This window comes from Sycon ciliatum, chromosome 1 (genome assembly GCF_964019385.1).
Source record: "Sycon ciliatum chromosome 1, ocSycCili1.1, whole genome shotgun sequence".
NCBI classification, from domain to species: Eukaryota; Metazoa; Porifera; class Calcarea; order Leucosolenida; family Sycettidae; genus Sycon; species Sycon ciliatum.
Genome location: NC_088643.1, coordinates 95,866,215 through 95,882,851, shown reverse-complemented (window position 1 = coordinate 95,882,851; position 16,637 = coordinate 95,866,215). Strand labels below are relative to the sequence as shown.

Below are 16,637 nucleotides of genomic sequence, written 5' to 3'. Positions count from 1 at the left end.
TTTCTCCTTCAGCTTGTCGATGTCCTTCTTGTCCTCCTCTGTGTCAAACTGCAATGTTTGGTACACTTTCTGACTATCTTCTCCTATGATATGGAGGAATACCGCGGCTTGGATAGCGCCATCCTTGTCCTTGAGTCCAGAGGCAATTGAATAAAATTCAAACGCCTGTTTTAACCGCCTCCACGCATCTGCCTTGTTGGGACTGTTGATCAGGAGCTGTTCTGGCGGCTTGAGCTGGTCCATGGTCCTTGAATTTGCAGAATCTGCAGCATCCAACTTCTGACACCATGTAACAACTTGATGAGTCGAGGAATAGATACTCCATGGGAGTAGATAGCATGGTATATATAGGGGGAGAACATAGGTGATAAGTAACACAATGCAAGTGTAGATGATGTAAGTGTGGGAATAAGGTGTGAATGGAAGTGTGAGTATAAGCGCTAACTCAATGCTGGTTTAATATGTCACACACAGTTTTTAACAATTGTCAGCAAGATCTTCAAGCCTGTTTTTCTTTCCTTGGACATCTGACCTGTTCTCAGAGAGTTTGATGTGTGTGTTGGGTTGCACATACGCATATTGCACTGGAGGAGTCCCTGTGTATTTACTATTGAACAATAGTGAGGGGTTGTATGCTCCAATTTTGGTTAGAGAGTAGGTTACAATGACAAGTGAATTTACAGAACGTTCATGGCGGAAACATGTCAGTGACTTGGAAAAAGACTAGTGCAGACAAGGCTTACCAATAAAGCACTCCACTGCCAACTTGTTTATCTGGGTGTTCTTCGGATCCAATTTAAGCAATGAGGCTTGAATGGGTGACTGGAACAAACACGATGAAGTACACCACACCAGACCACACCAGAAGCGTCCAGTTGTATTCATGTTCACTGAGCATTGGAGCAAAACTTGGAGTTGCAGAGAATAACATGTATTCTGGCAACTAAAAGTGGCTCATCCATTGCAAAATTGCTTGCATGTATGAGAATAACAAAACGCCAGGCCTAAAGAAAGTAGCAACAGCTACTGGAATAGTGATAAACGCATTGAGCACAGCAGAGCCTTCATACACACATAGAAGACTAATCACCTTCAGGCAGGATTGATACTCATGCCCCTGGCTATGTCCAGGCAATTGAAACTCTGTCTCCATGTACTCTTCATTATCATAGCATGCACGTTGAGCAAATACAGGAGTGGTGTAAATTGGAGTTATGTACTCTTGATGTGAGAAGAGTCGATTTTTCATCCGTTCATTGAACTAGTACTCGGCAACTGTTTGTTCAAATCATCACTGACGTATGCAAATGTAACGTGTTCTAAGTAAGACAAATCACCTTGGTGAATTTCACCAGATCAGCATACTCCCGCCAGCTCCAAGACTTTCCTTTCTTGACTTCAGCAGCTGCAAGTGCACATGCACAGAACAAACTCAATCTATACAAGTAGTTCAACGGGAATAAACCAGGGGTATACGTGCCCTGCCTAATGCTTACAGATGGTGGGTGCACTATCGAGGTTTGCATGTAATGACATCCATATCACTAGGTCAAACATAAGGCTAGCCAACAAAGGAATTCGGAACCTAAAACAAAGTAATGCAATACGCAATTTGTATGCCAGACATTGCTCAGTCTGATTTCCCATTGGTTAACAAAGGAACTACAGAACCGAGAACAAGACCAGCCAGGTATAACTGTAGAACTGTATTGTAATGATAATGAACATTGGAATACAGATTGTGCTAGAATCATATACAGACTAGAACACAGACTAGAACACAGACATGTATACCTTGCATTATTTACACAAGTATTCCCGGAACTGGTCCAGAGAGAAATTTTGCTCCAGAAGAAGTTGATCACACTCACTTTTAGCTTTGATTCTGATAGATCCTAGTGTTCGCAATGTACCACGGATTGATCCATCCAGTTTACGCTGCATGTCAGCACTGCAGACATTACACAAACACGTGCACACACATACTTCGAAGTAAGATTACGTTCTCGCCAAGAAAAAAATTCCGGACAGTACGAGGTGAATTGCTATTTCTGGACATTTCGAGTAAAATAATTTTTCGTCGCGTGTAGAGTCAAGTCAGTCAGGTTGATGAAGTTCTTTTCTTGTTGTAGTTGACAGCTGGGCTGTTGTAGTTTCTCCTCGTGTCGGTGCCTTGTTGATAGCCTTTTCTTGGGAGGCATTTCAACGAGTTTTGTGGTACTATGTCGCATGAGAATTTTGAATTTTGTGTAAAATAAGAAGTAATGGACGAATCGTTGGCTTCCCCATGTGCACTCCACTTCAGACGCTGTATAGTCTTGGACCTGTTGGCTGGAAGTGTGAAGAGGCCAACTGCAGTCCACCAATCGAAAAAATAACAAAAATGGTGCAGTATAGGATGCCTATTGGTGCTATTTTGCTTTCATGTCCAGAATTCCATACGCTGAAATTTAGGCCAAAAAAATGGACTGTCGAAAACATCCTGCTATAAAGTCTCTGGGATCACAGCATATTTGGAAAGATGAAGGATTAGGCCATACAAATAACGTAACAATAGATACAAAAAGATATGAAAAATGTAAAACACACAGCCAGTGGGCCTCTATTTTATTTTCATGTCCAGAAATTGCTATTCACCTCGTACCCAAATCATCTGCCCCCCCCCCCCAACCAAATAGCTTTTCCAATGAAAGAGAACCCATAGCACACTGAATGGGGGGGGGGGGGGGGAAGAGATCCTTGAGCAGTAGCACTGTAGAGCTTGCAACAACAATGTACTGCCGTGGGCATGGAAATCCAGTCGCACGTCTAGCGGCCAAAGGGCGCTGGCCATACAGCCGTGGGTAAGCAGTACATACATTATGCGCTGCAGCGCGCTGGTCACTGGTAGCATGGGATTAACAATCATGACTGTATACTGCATGCAAAGTTCCGTACCCGCGGAGGGCGCCAAGATAACATTTGTTCCGTACCCGCGGAGGGCGCCAAGATAACATTTGTTCCGTACCCGCGGAGGGCGCCAAGATAACATTTGTTCCGTACCCGCGGAGGGCGCCAAGATAACATTTGTTCCGTACCCGCGGAGGGCGCCAAGATAACAGTTGAATGAACACCTGCAGTGTAGATACTCCAGTGGATAAGACTGTGCAACCCAACACGGCAAGTCTCACCTTTTGCACTGTTGTACACTGCAGTGCACTTGAGAGCCCTGATATAATTCCTGCCCCGTGCCGAAACCTAGCTGGGAACCGGCAGAATTTTATGTACTTTATGGTACAAGAATATGCCGCTGCATAGAAAAATTGAATAAGTGGCAACAACGTACCGCTCCTGTCCATGCCTGAAGTACTGCATAGCAAATTCCAACATGGAATACTTTCCAGTGGATAGCTCACTTTCTCCCAAATCAACCTGAGAAGCATTACTGTCACGACGCTGCACAACACCAGCACGACGGTCTGCAGCACGCTGCTTTCTCCGCTCGTCTTGCTCACGCTTTGCTTTCTTCTGGATCAAGAGCTTGGCTTGATTGACAGCTTGTTCAGTTGGCTCACCCAGGATGGGTGTGACAAGCTCAGCGGGGAAGCTACCTTGTAGGCCATTGCAAATTCCAAACAGCCATCCTACAACAGAGCAGCAGAGCAATAACAGAAGAGAATGACCATTACTACAGTCCATTTCAAAACTATAGACGCGTAGGGTTTTTGAAATATTTCAAATTTGGCTGGAACTTTTTGAGAATAGTTTTTGGAATATTGCTCAGGACCGCTCCACAATTACTCTCATATAGTTTCTAAACGATTGGATAACAGACGCCCAATTTGGAAAAATTTATGCATGAAGTGATCACAGATTTTATGTGGTATAGATGCTGGCATAACGGTTTTTGCCTAGGTACGCGTCTATAGTTTTGAAATGGACTGTAACGTTAGCAAAGAAACAGGATCATTCCAGCAGCATGCTGAACACAAAAACAAACAAGAAACACACGAACACACAGCATGAAGGAGCAAGATGGATTGGAAGGTGTGCTTATTCAAACCGAGGTTCAGAAAGGAATTGCGTTGGTCTGAAGGTGAATGTCATAGTGGCAATACAGATCAAGGCACTCAGCTCACAATAGCAGAGCAGACCATACCTTCTTCATTTCCACCCTCCTTTGCTTTCAGCTTAATGATATCATTGACTTGGAAGCTAAGAAGTGATTCTTCTGAGGTCATATAGTCCTGGGTGGCTAACACATATCTGGCGTCCTGTAAACCAGTTGCAACAACACACACACATATAGTACACATACTGCAAATCACCATTTTTCGCAGGCGATTAGATTTTGCAGACTTCGCCGTTTGGTACGAACCAGCCTAAATAAATCACCGCCCAAGCATTACAAGATTGGCCCAGGACTGCGTGCCAGAACAAGATTGTCAGTCGATTCTTTTTGAAAACCCTGAAGGCCAAGGTTTCTCACCAGCCAAAATCTGTTAGTATAGTGGTGCATTGGTATTATCCAGTTAGTACACGACCAACCAACCGTATGTATCTGGAAACTCAACAAACAGGCACGTGGCAGTTGTATACATACCTTTTCTAGAGAGCGCATAGTGCCTTCAATGTACTCGGCAATGCTGGGCGCCTACACAACAAAAACACATGTCCAAAGAAAAAGGAATTAAAAACACAATGCTGCTGACAGTTGTGTGTGTGTGTGTGTGTGTGTGTGTGTGTGTGTGTGTGTGTGTGTGTGTGTGTGTGTGTGTGTGTGTGTGTGTGTGTGTGTGTGTGTGTGTGTGTGTGTGTTCAATTGCTCAAATGTATAAAATCACAAAATGTCAGATCTAGATCTAGACACTACAGACGCTGCCAATCTCTGCAGAGGCCCAATTTGTGCAAATAAGCTTTGTTCCACCTTATTTGTCAGGAAGCTGTGTCCTCTTGGGCCTTGAGCACTGTGTGAGCAGAGAATTAGCCCTACTGTGTAAGCCATGCTTTTATACATGAAACTAGAAAGGCGAGTGAAGGAGAGATCTCAAGTTCTCAACATCACACAACTTACACGCCGGGTGGCAAACTCCATCTGTTGATCCATGAGCGTTAGCTTGAGAACAGCTTGCTCAGATCCGCTGAAGTCATGAACATCAGTAAGCCTAAGAAAATACAAAGAAGACAGGATGAAAAGGTGCCCATACATATCTGCAAGCCACAGCAGTACCACAGCAGTACCACAGCAGTACCACAGCAGTACCACAGCAGTACCACAGCAGTACCACAGCAGTACCACAGCAGTATCTCAGTTTGAATCTCCCCACTATACACATACTACACATCATGAAATTCACCAAAGCATAACCTAAACCATGCCATGTCAAACCAATGGCATTGAAAACACTAAAAGAGGTGCCACAAGCTCCAGTGTGAAGCCTCCTGACAATAAACACATAGTGTGTAGTGTAGTACTCATAGATGACGAATAGCAGGGACGGGATGGCTACATACTTGTAAAATGAGAGGATTTGGAATGACATATCCTTTGACTGCAATAATCCAACACCGTTGGCATTTACGGAAACGTGAGTACATGTTGGAGGAGCAGTTGGGCCAGCCTGGAAACAATAGTGATAGACAACAGTGATAAACAACAGTGATCAACACCAGTCAACACACAAGAGTACTCATTGATATCAGCAGCTATAAAGAGCGAGCATGTGCAGTCAGTAGGGGCCTTTCGCATCACGCGTACGGATACGAAACGAATGCTGATTCGTCACCTGGGTTCGAGGATTCGTCAGAGTCCCCGCGGAGAGTTCGTTTTCACGAATGGAAGCCTCTTCATTCGTGGCACGCTCCGAATCCGTTAGGTACACATTTTTTTGCGAGGTACACGTGTTTTGCCTGGTACACATTATTTCCCTTGATTCCATGATCCATGCACGTGTGCGCGAACACACCCATACGCCAAGCTACCGGCCGGATTCGTAGTTGTCATGCACATTTGCATTACGACTTGCGAAACCTGAATCTGTTTTCAACGAAACGATTACGAGTCGAATCAAACTTTCGTTTCGCATTTGATTCGTAGCAAATGCGAAAGGTCCCTACTGTCTCTTATCTGTCACCAATACAAGGTTCTCAAAAGAATTACTGCATTGCGTGTTCCTAGCTCTGACAATACAATACACTCTACCTTGACTGGGAAGATCTTAGAGAAATAGAGCGGGAACTTGGTCACCATAAGCACAACTTCTTTCTTGACCGCTGCAGACTGGTTTCCAACATTGTTCTCATTAATCTGGTACTGATCTAAACAGTGGCAACAGATAATACAACAGTAATAGTACAACAGCACAGGTACAACAGCATAGGTACAACAGCATAGGTACAACAGCATAGGTACAACAGCATAGGTACAACAGCATAGGTACAACAGCATAGGTACAACAGCATAGGTACAACAGCATAGGTACAACAGCATAGGTACAACAGCATAGGTACAACAGCATAGGTACAACAGCATAGGTACAACAGCATAGGTACAACAGCATAGGTACGACAGCATAGGTACGACAGCATAGGTACAACAGCATAGGTACAACAGCATAGGTACAACAGCATAGGTACAACAGCATAGGTACAACAGCATAGGTACGACAGCATAGGTACGACAGCATAGGTACGACAGCATAGGTACGACAGCATAGGTACGACAGCATAGGTACAACAGCATAGGTACGACAGCATAGGTACGACAGCATAGGTACGACAGCATAGGTACAACAGCATAGGTACAACAGCATAGGTACAACAGCATAGGTACAACAGCATAGGTACGACAGCATAGGTACAACAGCATAGGTACAACAGCATAGGTACAACAGCATAGGTACGACAGCATAGGTACAACAGCATAGGTACAACAGCATAGGTACAACAGCATAGGTACAACAGCATAGGTACAACAGCATAGGTACAACAGCATAGGTACAACAGCATAGGTACAACAGCATAGGTACAACAGCATAGGTACAACAGCATAGGTACGACAGCATAGGTACAACAGCATAGGTACAACAGCATAGGTACGACAGCATAGGTACAACAGCATAGGTACAACAGCATAGGTACGACAGCATAGGTACAACAGCATAGGTACAACAGCATAGGTACAACAGCATAGGTACGACAGTAATAGTACAACAGCATAGGTACAACAGTATTAGTATAAAATAGTGGTTGCGACTTCGGCGATGATTTTTTAGGAATGGGTTTGCTCCCACACTGGAGCTCCCGCTATTCCGCCGACTTCTCAAGCTCAACTGATGAGGGGTGAATTCCCCGAAACACTGTGTATTGAGCAGGGAGTGGTGCTTTCTTGCAGGTTTGCCGAGTCGAAGGTTCGATGGACTTCTCGTGTGCTCTGGATGGCAGTCGCGAGTCAGTCAAGTGTCAAGTCGGCGGAATAGCACGAGCTCCAGCGTGGGAGCAAACCCATTCCTAGTATTAGTATATTCAGCTTTATTCCCACATACTGCCACTTTACAAATACAAGAGATGAGAGGCTTTTGCGCTCTACCTCAAGTTACACATACTGGGCAATCATCAAACACCATCGACTGTTGTCATTTAATATTAGTACTACAAGCCGCAGTACATTGGGGCTTGACTGCTCCTTATGGTAGTGAAATGACAAACACCCTATTCCCTGGACTGTCCCGGGAAACCCTGGATGGTTGGCATGTATGTGATATATAAGCATAACCACGTTCTAAGGGTGCTTCCAGAAGATAGGAACAAGCCAGCAGGCAACAGCTACGAAAAGAAAGAAGCTCAGAGTGATGAGACAGGCCGCACACAACAAGGTGCAATGCTACTGAGTAAACAGTCAACACACTCAAAGAGCAGCAAAGTGGCAAGAATTGAACGGAGCAAATCCTCTTGTTTCTGTCTAAACAAATCGGTTCCTGCTGTCAGCAGAGGATTGAGTTTTCTTTCCTCCTGTTAATAACGTTAGCTATTGAACTTCAGGGGTTTGTAGGAGAAACGTTCTAGGTCAAGATAAATGTATAATCGAGTCCTGAAAATTGGCTGATGATCGCACTCTGATCTCGCATTCTTGCAAACAAATACTACGCGAATGAAAAATAAACAATACCCAGTGCTGCAAAGTCTCAGCTGATTAGTTTCTCGACAACTTACTCAAAATCTTCCGTAAGTCTTCCTGGTTCTCTTCTGTTAGACGATGTGTAACACCAGAAAGCATATCCTTGATGATCTATCATCAAAATACACCAGCACAAGAGCACGTTTATCAAATCCAATGACATAAAATTGCCTTTCATGTTGTGATTCTAGCATTGTAGCACGATTGCTGCAAATTGTAGTTCAATGGGAAATCGTCTTCTGGTGATATCTATTCAGCAGTAACAGCAGCAGCATCAACAAGAGCAACAACAACAGGACATACAGGAAGACTTCTTAATATGCACAATTTTACCTGCACGTAGATGAGGTGATTCGTCAATGGGTCAGCCAGCTTCTCAGAGAAGTGCAATGTCTAGCATAACACGTGACATAGAAGCAAGAGAAAAGCACAACTTCAGCCGGTGCACAACACAACATGACATGAAATGACAATCCAGCTGCCTGGATTCGAGTTTTCTCACTGTTTAGCCGCAACGATTTCAAGCACAAAAAGATCAGTTCAAAGGCAATGCTTGTGCGCGATGCATCACGTACAAAACCATCCAAAGTCTCCAAAAAAGCAAACTTGGAAGCAGGAACTGTAGCAGGTCAAAAATGACGCAATGGCCCAGCTGATTCACTGGTTCGTGGCTACGTAGTGTGGGCCGCCCGACCCCATGTGCAGCTTTTGTGAACTTATTGGGGTTACTTGTATGTAGTACTGATAACACATGTATACACATGAGTACAAGAGTAGTATACTGGGCCAATAGTCTGCCACTCCAGAAGCAGTAATAAACTGACACATACAATTCGCCATCTACACCTGTGCCCCAGCAGGAAACCGGTCCACTTCCGGTTTGCCGGTGATACCACTGGTCAACTGTGTTGTACTAAGCTGGATATGTCCTTACCTCTTTTCTGACACCAAGCCTAAAGCCAGGGATGTTGTAGGCAATATATGGCTGCAGTGCTTCATCACCACTTAGCCTTGCTAAGTTTGGAAGTGGACCCGCAGGTTCGGTGGAGAAGGGCACCTCAACATCTGGTTCAGGCTCGTCAACAGCAGCATTGGGAGGTGGAACATTGGGAGGCGGCATATCAGCAGAAGCACCACTGCCAGCACTGGTATCCTCACTACTCATCATGCAATCAGGTGGAGGGGGCAGGTCCATCCCATCTCCGAGTCCATCATCTTCTTCTGTGACAGTTAGCTTAGGTGGTGGAGGTGGCATACCACCACCGCCCCTTCCGGATCCTTGTACAGCTGTTGTGATATTCGTGTTTAATGCGTTGGGATTTCCACTTCCAAAGAGTTTGTCAACGAATCGAGGCAGTTCAGCACATGTGCTCCTGGATAGGGTGAAAGAGAAGAGCATTCAAAGGGCAAACATATTGCACATGTTCTCCCTTGTTATCTGTTAGCAAAGCAGGCCATAAAGACAACAGGCACACCTTGAAAACATGCACGCACGCATGCACGCACACACACATGAATGCTGCACAATATTTCCTGCAGTACTCCGGGCCCTCAGAACCCCTCCCCCAATTCCAACCACTGTAAAACAATCCCTGGCAAACAATGAAGTAGCTGCAGCTCCAGCAAGGATGCACTGATCAATCAGACTGCAGAACACCAAGTACACACAAATCACAGGTTGGACTCACCCATGACCATGGTTCAGAGATCCAGTCCCAAATCCAGGTTGGTGAGATTCAGGAAATCCCTCCGGCAGCTCCAGTGCCGACACCAAATCCAGCACCGTGTCAGAGCCAGACAACTCGTGGTATCCATCGTTGCGGTTAATACACACTGTCCATCCTGGTGCTCCACAACCCCTAGGAATACAGGAAAATATGCCATCAGAATAGGTCTAAACATAAAGCTCCAGAAACCCTGAATCCGCGGCTTGTTCCTCAATCTTAGTAGAAAGGTTTGGCTATTTCCGGGGAGCTAAATCCTCCAGTGAAACAGCCCAAGGCACAGCCTCATCCATCTCAACATAACAACGGGGTAATTGCTGTCACCGAGAGTACATAAGCAAGAGTGTGCAATTCCTATCTGCGACGAGCTCAACCACGGTGGAAATTGGATAGGGTAATTTTCAGCAGAAGGGTGATCAAGTGTCTACGCCTTTTCCCACGCTAATCATGCAGATACGGTGTCAGTTCATCAGGTTCAGGAATCATGGACCTACCGTCCTTTGCTCTGCTTCTACTACACGTACTGCAGCTGCAGCCATGTAGACATTCTTTGCATTTTTTCATCTCTGGCTAGTGGCTACCCATGATGGCATTAGTGAGCCAAATGACCGCAGAAGACTGATGTCAAGAAGAATGTGCCTTGGGATGAGAGATGGTCAGGTTGCAGTGCTTTCCAAAAATATAGACGCGTGATTTCAAAAAACCGTTTGGCCAGCATCTATACCACATAAAATCTGTGATCACTTTGTGCACAAAAATTTCGAAATTGGGTGTTTGTTGTCTGATCACTTAAAAATCGATATGAGAGTAATTGGAAGAAGTACCTGAGCAATATTCCGAAAACATTTCTCCAGAAGCTCCAGCCAAATTTGAAATATTTCAAATATACCATGCGTCTATATTTTTGAAATGGACTGTAGTTATGTATTCTTGCTGTATCCCACAACAGACCTAATAGTACTGTATGTACAAGTACCCGTACTATGCATCTGGCACACTATGCATTTGGCACACGTGTCAATAACTCGGTGTGCGTGGTTTCCAGCAGCCATGATGGTGCACATCTAGTATATGACACTCAGTGTGCATGCATACAGCATGGCCACAGACATGCATACAGCATGGCCACAGACATGCATACAGCATGGCCACAGACATGCATACAGCATGGCCACAGACATGCATACAGCATGGCCACAGACATGCATACAGCATGGCCACAGACATGCATACAGCATGGCCACAGACATGCATACAGCATGGCCACAGACATGCATACAGCATGGCCACAGACATGCATAATCGGGCGTGTGGGTATCAAGCGCAGAACGGTGATAATCAAGAGCGCAATGATGTATGATAAATGATGTATGATAAATGACGGGCTCACCCAGTAAGCGTGCAAATCACCGTATAGCCATGATACATGGCAACAATTATAGACGTTCCTTGACCATATCCATACACAAGTTAGTCACTACAAGCTGGTGTATTTACTAGTTGTTCATGTGTATTTGACTATTTGTACGCGTGGGAACTACTCACCTGGCATGGGCTAGGTATCCAGCAAGTTTCTCAGCAGTCACAAACGAATCCAGAGTCGAGCACAGACACACACCTGCAGAATGCAGCGCAACAGATCAAATAAGCCCTTCAACATACAGTATGCAGGTACCACTGTTCAAATAGAACATGATAACACTAATAACTCTGTGCTACACACTGAGACTAGAGTAATCAAGAGCATGACGATGATGATGACCGGATGATGACTACATGATGTATGTGTAATGTTCAGAAGTGAAGTATCTGAATAGAATTGTTCGAAATGTTCCCTAAATGAATGGTTCACCCTGAAGTAGATACTAAATGAATGGTTCACCCTGAAGTAGATACAAAACAAAGTTCATATCATACTTCCTCCGCGTCATCGAAATTGTCGCAGTTTGACTAGTGACTTGTCACTTGTTACTGACAACTCCATAAGCTAAGCCATTCAAAACTTATTACACAGTATGATAGTCTGAAGACTAGAGTAACGTTCCAGGACAGTTGGTTTGAGAGTTTTCATGCAGAGATGAAGTCCTCGTCGTCGCTGATGTCAATGGACGCAAAAATATCGTTCCGAAATATTTCAAGGAAGGTTGAAAGTTGGTCGCTCCTCATCTCAAACGCTTCGACTTTCTCCACAGGACAAGAGCTGCTATGCTTGTCGTCTGCTAGCTCTGGATGATTTCTACTTCACCACCAACGAAGCCTAGTAAGAAAACACGATCGTTGCGAGGTCAGTTGATTACCGTCGGCGGAATCACCTCGATCTTGAAAGGAACTTTTTTTAGCCGTGGCATGCCCATTTATTTTAGCTGTGTGGTCACAGCTCATGCAGGTAATAGGCCATTCACACGACGTGCAAACATTTGCACGCGTGTGACCAAGATAACACGGGCAAACCGTGATCCAGTTCACACGGTGCTGGGCAAACTTTGCAACCGTCAATGTATCCATAGTGACCCCCCGAAAATGCCGGGAAATGTTAAATTTTGAATTTTCCTTTGTTCAAGCACTGCATTTGCAGTACGCACTTTCAACAACCGACATTTTTCCTGGCGTGCAAAGATAATCGTGAGCAAAAGGGCCTCGGCCAAGATAAAAAATATTTTGCTCGCGTGTGTCCAAGTTTATCGTATCCGAGTAAATGTCCTTGGAAACGGTACGATAAAAGTAAGTTTGCCCGTCGTGTGAATGGCCTATAAGTGTACTATCACGTCCAGCGCGCCCTCTTTTTCAGCATCACTGGTATACCATGGTACGTCACCTGCGCGTGCATCACTAGCACTACGTGTAGAGTCTACATGGCTCTTGCAGGTACAATCATGTACTGAGTGTCTCAGCCAGAGCGACAAATTTTATCGCTGTTGCAGGCATTTAGTTTGCTGACCCCTCGATGTTTCTCCAAGCGCTGCCACTTGTTCCACGAAGTCATTCTCACCCCAGCTAAGGTAAAACAGTGATGAGGCTTGAGTGAATGGGAATCAGCACGAGAAATGTGTAGGCTGCAACGCCTGACTGATCTCAGCGAGTCGAAATTACCATCGCAGCGACATCAGCGAAGAAATTGCGTCTAGTTCAAAAATTCCAGCTTCCAATAACAGAAAATAGACCTTTGGCGTCACACTATACTGATGACTATCGCCTATGTCCAATTCCTTGCCTCTGGTACGAGTGCTGGAGAGTAAATACCCCGTTTTATATCAAAATTCAAACTGCGACAATTTCGATGACGCGGAGGAGGTACAATCTATCCACCATTTTACTACAATAGAAATGCCACAGAAGCAATATAAACATACCATCTGGGAATTCAAACTGCATGGCCAGTGCTTTCTGTTGCTTCAGGCCGTTGACCTCAAGGAGGCAAGGTGGATATGAACGTCCCAAATAGTTCTTCTGACAAGGAGTCCGGAGCAATGCTTTTTCACAAAATTCCTTGTACTTGGGAATTGCTGACGAGTTGACAAAGCTGCAGACAACAATAAAAACAACAACAACAGCATTCGCGAGAATAAAAAATTACAAGAACATGACTGCTATAGACATCTTCCAGGTTGAGTTATCTTTTCAAAAGGTTGCATGTGTCTAATTGTTTGGTTGGCAGCAGTTCCAAATGGACACCCAAAACTGATTTTGGAAAAAATGACTTCTTTGCTTGGTGTGGCTGGTAGTGGGTTCGCCTACACGCACTTGTTTCTATCCTGTTGATCATTGCAAGGAGTTCTTGTGACCAATCATGGCCGCCAATGTGGCTGGCGCAGCCGTAGCTGTGCAGATCTTCAAAACCCATTTGCTACACCATCATGTTTCTGCCAGTGCATGACAAATGACAACCGTCTCCACATGAATGCACTTTCTGGCCAGCAGAGGATTCTTTCAGGCAACAGCAATATGCACAACTCAGAGCATCCAACACAGCTAACATGGTGTAACATGGTGTAACAAAGGAATTTCTAGTTTTAAAATGATGGTGAACCCCTTGTTCTGAGAGAAACTGACATTGCAATACGATAGGCTAATCAAGGACGTCAACTTCAAACCTAACTTACTTAAATAGGTACTTGAACATCTTGCTGCTTGGCGGGAATGAAGCCAGACACACCGCCATCAAAAGCCAGCCGCGCTCAAGTTTAAATTCGTCTGGTACCTTCAGCTGACAAGCGAGCTGAGAATAGACTTCGTCTCTGAGCTCCATGGTGGCAATTCCCTTAATTCAATAACCAAAAATACAGAAGTCTTGTTTGAAGACATATCAAATAACCACAGATGTACACCTTGTATATGCACACGACTTACAGAAAGGTGCAGACATAATTCACAGAGGATGGTATCTAGTATCCCCTTACTCTAGATTGTTCATTTACAATATACATGTTGTAGTTTATATACTGGTAACATTATCAGACAATCAGGTGAAAAAGCAGTTGAAAGCAAAATAAGAAATCAATCATACCGATTGCACAATGTAACGAGCAGCCATTGTTTCCAATGGTCCAGCAAGGGATTCGTCACCCATGAACCTCATGATGAGTTTGAAGATACCCAAAGCCTCCACTTCAAGGGATTCATTGAGAGGTATCAGTGATCTCTCAAGGGGTACAGTCCGGTGCTCGTAGTCTTGACCCTCCTGCACATCATGTCGCAATCACAGATGCATACACACGTCCACGTCCACACACGCACACACACACGTGCATGCACACACCCACACACGTGCGCACACATACACGTGCACATACACACACATGTATGCATCCACACCCACACATCATCCTGACACATACACACATGGACACAGATCATTCAACTTTTAGCTGGAGTGGTACTCTATGCATAGACCTGAAAATGTATTCTGATTCGATTTTGATCCTTGACAATGCTATAGACTACCACATGATTGCACTGGAGTGTGCACGAATAGACCGAAAGCTGTGACTGATGTGTGCATGAATAGACCGAAAGCTGCGACTGATGTGTGCATGAATAGACCGAAGGCTGCGACTGATGTGTGCATGAATAGACCGAAGGCTGCGACTGATGTGTGCATGAATAGACCGAAGGCTGCGACTGATGTGTGCATGAATAGACCGAAAGCTGCGACTGATGTGTGCATGAATAGACGGAAGGCTGCGACTGATGTGTGCATGAATAGACCGAAGGCTGCGACTGATGTGTGCATGAATAGACCGAAGGCTGCGACTGATGTGTGCATGAATAGACCGAAGGCTGCGACTGATGTGTGCATGAATAGACCGAAGGCTGCGACTGATGTGTGCATGAATAGACTGAAGGCTGCGACTGATGTGTGCATGAATAGACCGAAGGATGCGACTGATGTGTGCATGAATAGACCGAAGGGTGTGACTGATGTGTACACGTAAGTCACAGAGCACCACACATCTTCATTCTAACTAATAGTTTCATGCCCTTAGGCAATCACCAGGCAACTGATAACGGTTGAACAGCTAAGATCCGAGTACTGGTAAATACAATTTTCCGGCTCGTGAGAGCAGTAATGTTCATGCGGAGGAGCTATCTTACACACAAGTCACGTAGCCGAACTGGAGGACTCTTATTTGCCATTGGCTAAAATAACATCTGAACACTGTAGTGTGATGATAAAACAGAGAGAGAGAGAGAGGTTCCAGACTGTCCAATAGAGTGTTCAATGCCAAAGGGCAGAGCTAGTTCCAAGAAGAAGAGGATGAATAAAGTGTATTTTCTCCGAGTAGTGTAATGATATTATGACCTACCCGGAAGAAGGCACTCCTAAACTTGCTGAAGACATATCCAGCAATATCTCCAGGTACCAACTCCATGTCAAGTGGTAGCTGTAGAACTTCCTCATATTGACTGGGTTGACTAGTACCCTTTTCTGCTGTTATTGGTCTCCATCCTACAACAGCAAAAACCAAATAACCAACGGGCACAAGCTGTTCAAATGCTCCTTACAGAAAGCCACCTTGGCAGAACAGGCACTAACATGCACCATTATTGGTACTCCCTTTCCTGATTCTACAAGAGAACACTGCAATACTAAAGTCGGTAAAACACTACTAAATGGCAACACTGAACACTGGCCAACACTACGTCACACCGGAATTTCACACAATCAGAAGTTGTGGTTCAACGGTTCAGTCGATATGACCATCTTCAGCATGAAGTAGGAAAGCAAGGTATAGACTTTAACCAAAAGGCTAGCTTGGTGGATGTGGAGCAGGTAAAAACGTTAGGCAGAAAATTTGAGAAAAATTGTCACATGTTACATGATCATAATAGTTGGTGTGGTGTGTACATATGTGAGAGTTGAAGCACAACTTCTGATCGACTGTGCGATAATGCACTATAATGCAGTGTGACTGAGTGTTGGCCAGTGTTGACATCTACCCAATTTTGTTACAATGGAGCTGTGTGAAGTTTCGTTCCGAAGGAATACTGTCTGTTTTACTGAGTTAGTTCTGTTCACAGCTGCTTACGTCACAACTGCATTTGTCCCCAGATCAAGACTGCTAGTATATATGTTTGGCAGAGTCTAGAACGAGATGAATTGAACCACCCATGTTCAACTCCTGGTTAGGATTTACTGTGCATACACTTTTAAACATCTCTATTAAACACAGAACACGTGATCTGGTTTATTCACTCCTTTGCGTTGACAGAACCACAATATGTAAACATGCAGTCAATTGGAACTGCTGGCTTCTCTT

The 16,637-nt window shown here is 44.6% G+C and overlaps 1 protein-coding gene across 1 annotated transcript in view; it reads right to left on the bottom strand.

Annotated features, from left to right (window-relative positions):
• LOC135806677 (unconventional myosin-XV-like) overlaps positions 1 to 16,637 on the bottom strand; it is a 66,974-nt gene that overhangs the window by 17,319 nt on the left and 33,018 nt on the right. Inside the window, exons 22-39 of the mRNA XM_065320907.1 lie at positions 15,684 to 15,826; positions 14,384 to 14,557; positions 13,980 to 14,137; positions 13,230 to 13,399; positions 11,425 to 11,497; positions 9,844 to 10,014; positions 9,090 to 9,528; positions 8,489 to 8,548; positions 8,191 to 8,266; positions 6,182 to 6,297; positions 5,494 to 5,600; positions 5,054 to 5,144; positions 4,583 to 4,633; positions 4,139 to 4,253; positions 3,326 to 3,623; positions 1,872 to 1,951; positions 1,338 to 1,405; positions 744 to 822 (exon numbers count right to left, since the gene is read on the bottom strand). Coding sequence (XP_065176979.1) covers positions 744 to 822; positions 1,338 to 1,405; positions 1,872 to 1,951; positions 3,326 to 3,623; positions 4,139 to 4,253; positions 4,583 to 4,633; positions 5,054 to 5,144; positions 5,494 to 5,600; positions 6,182 to 6,297; positions 8,191 to 8,266; positions 8,489 to 8,548; positions 9,090 to 9,528; positions 9,844 to 10,014; positions 11,425 to 11,497; positions 13,230 to 13,399; positions 13,980 to 14,137; positions 14,384 to 14,557; positions 15,684 to 15,826 — 2,469 coding nt within the window. The remainder of the gene's footprint in view (positions 1 to 743; positions 823 to 1,337; positions 1,406 to 1,871; positions 1,952 to 3,325; positions 3,624 to 4,138; positions 4,254 to 4,582; positions 4,634 to 5,053; positions 5,145 to 5,493; positions 5,601 to 6,181; positions 6,298 to 8,190; positions 8,267 to 8,488; positions 8,549 to 9,089; positions 9,529 to 9,843; positions 10,015 to 11,424; positions 11,498 to 13,229; positions 13,400 to 13,979; positions 14,138 to 14,383; positions 14,558 to 15,683; positions 15,827 to 16,637) is intronic.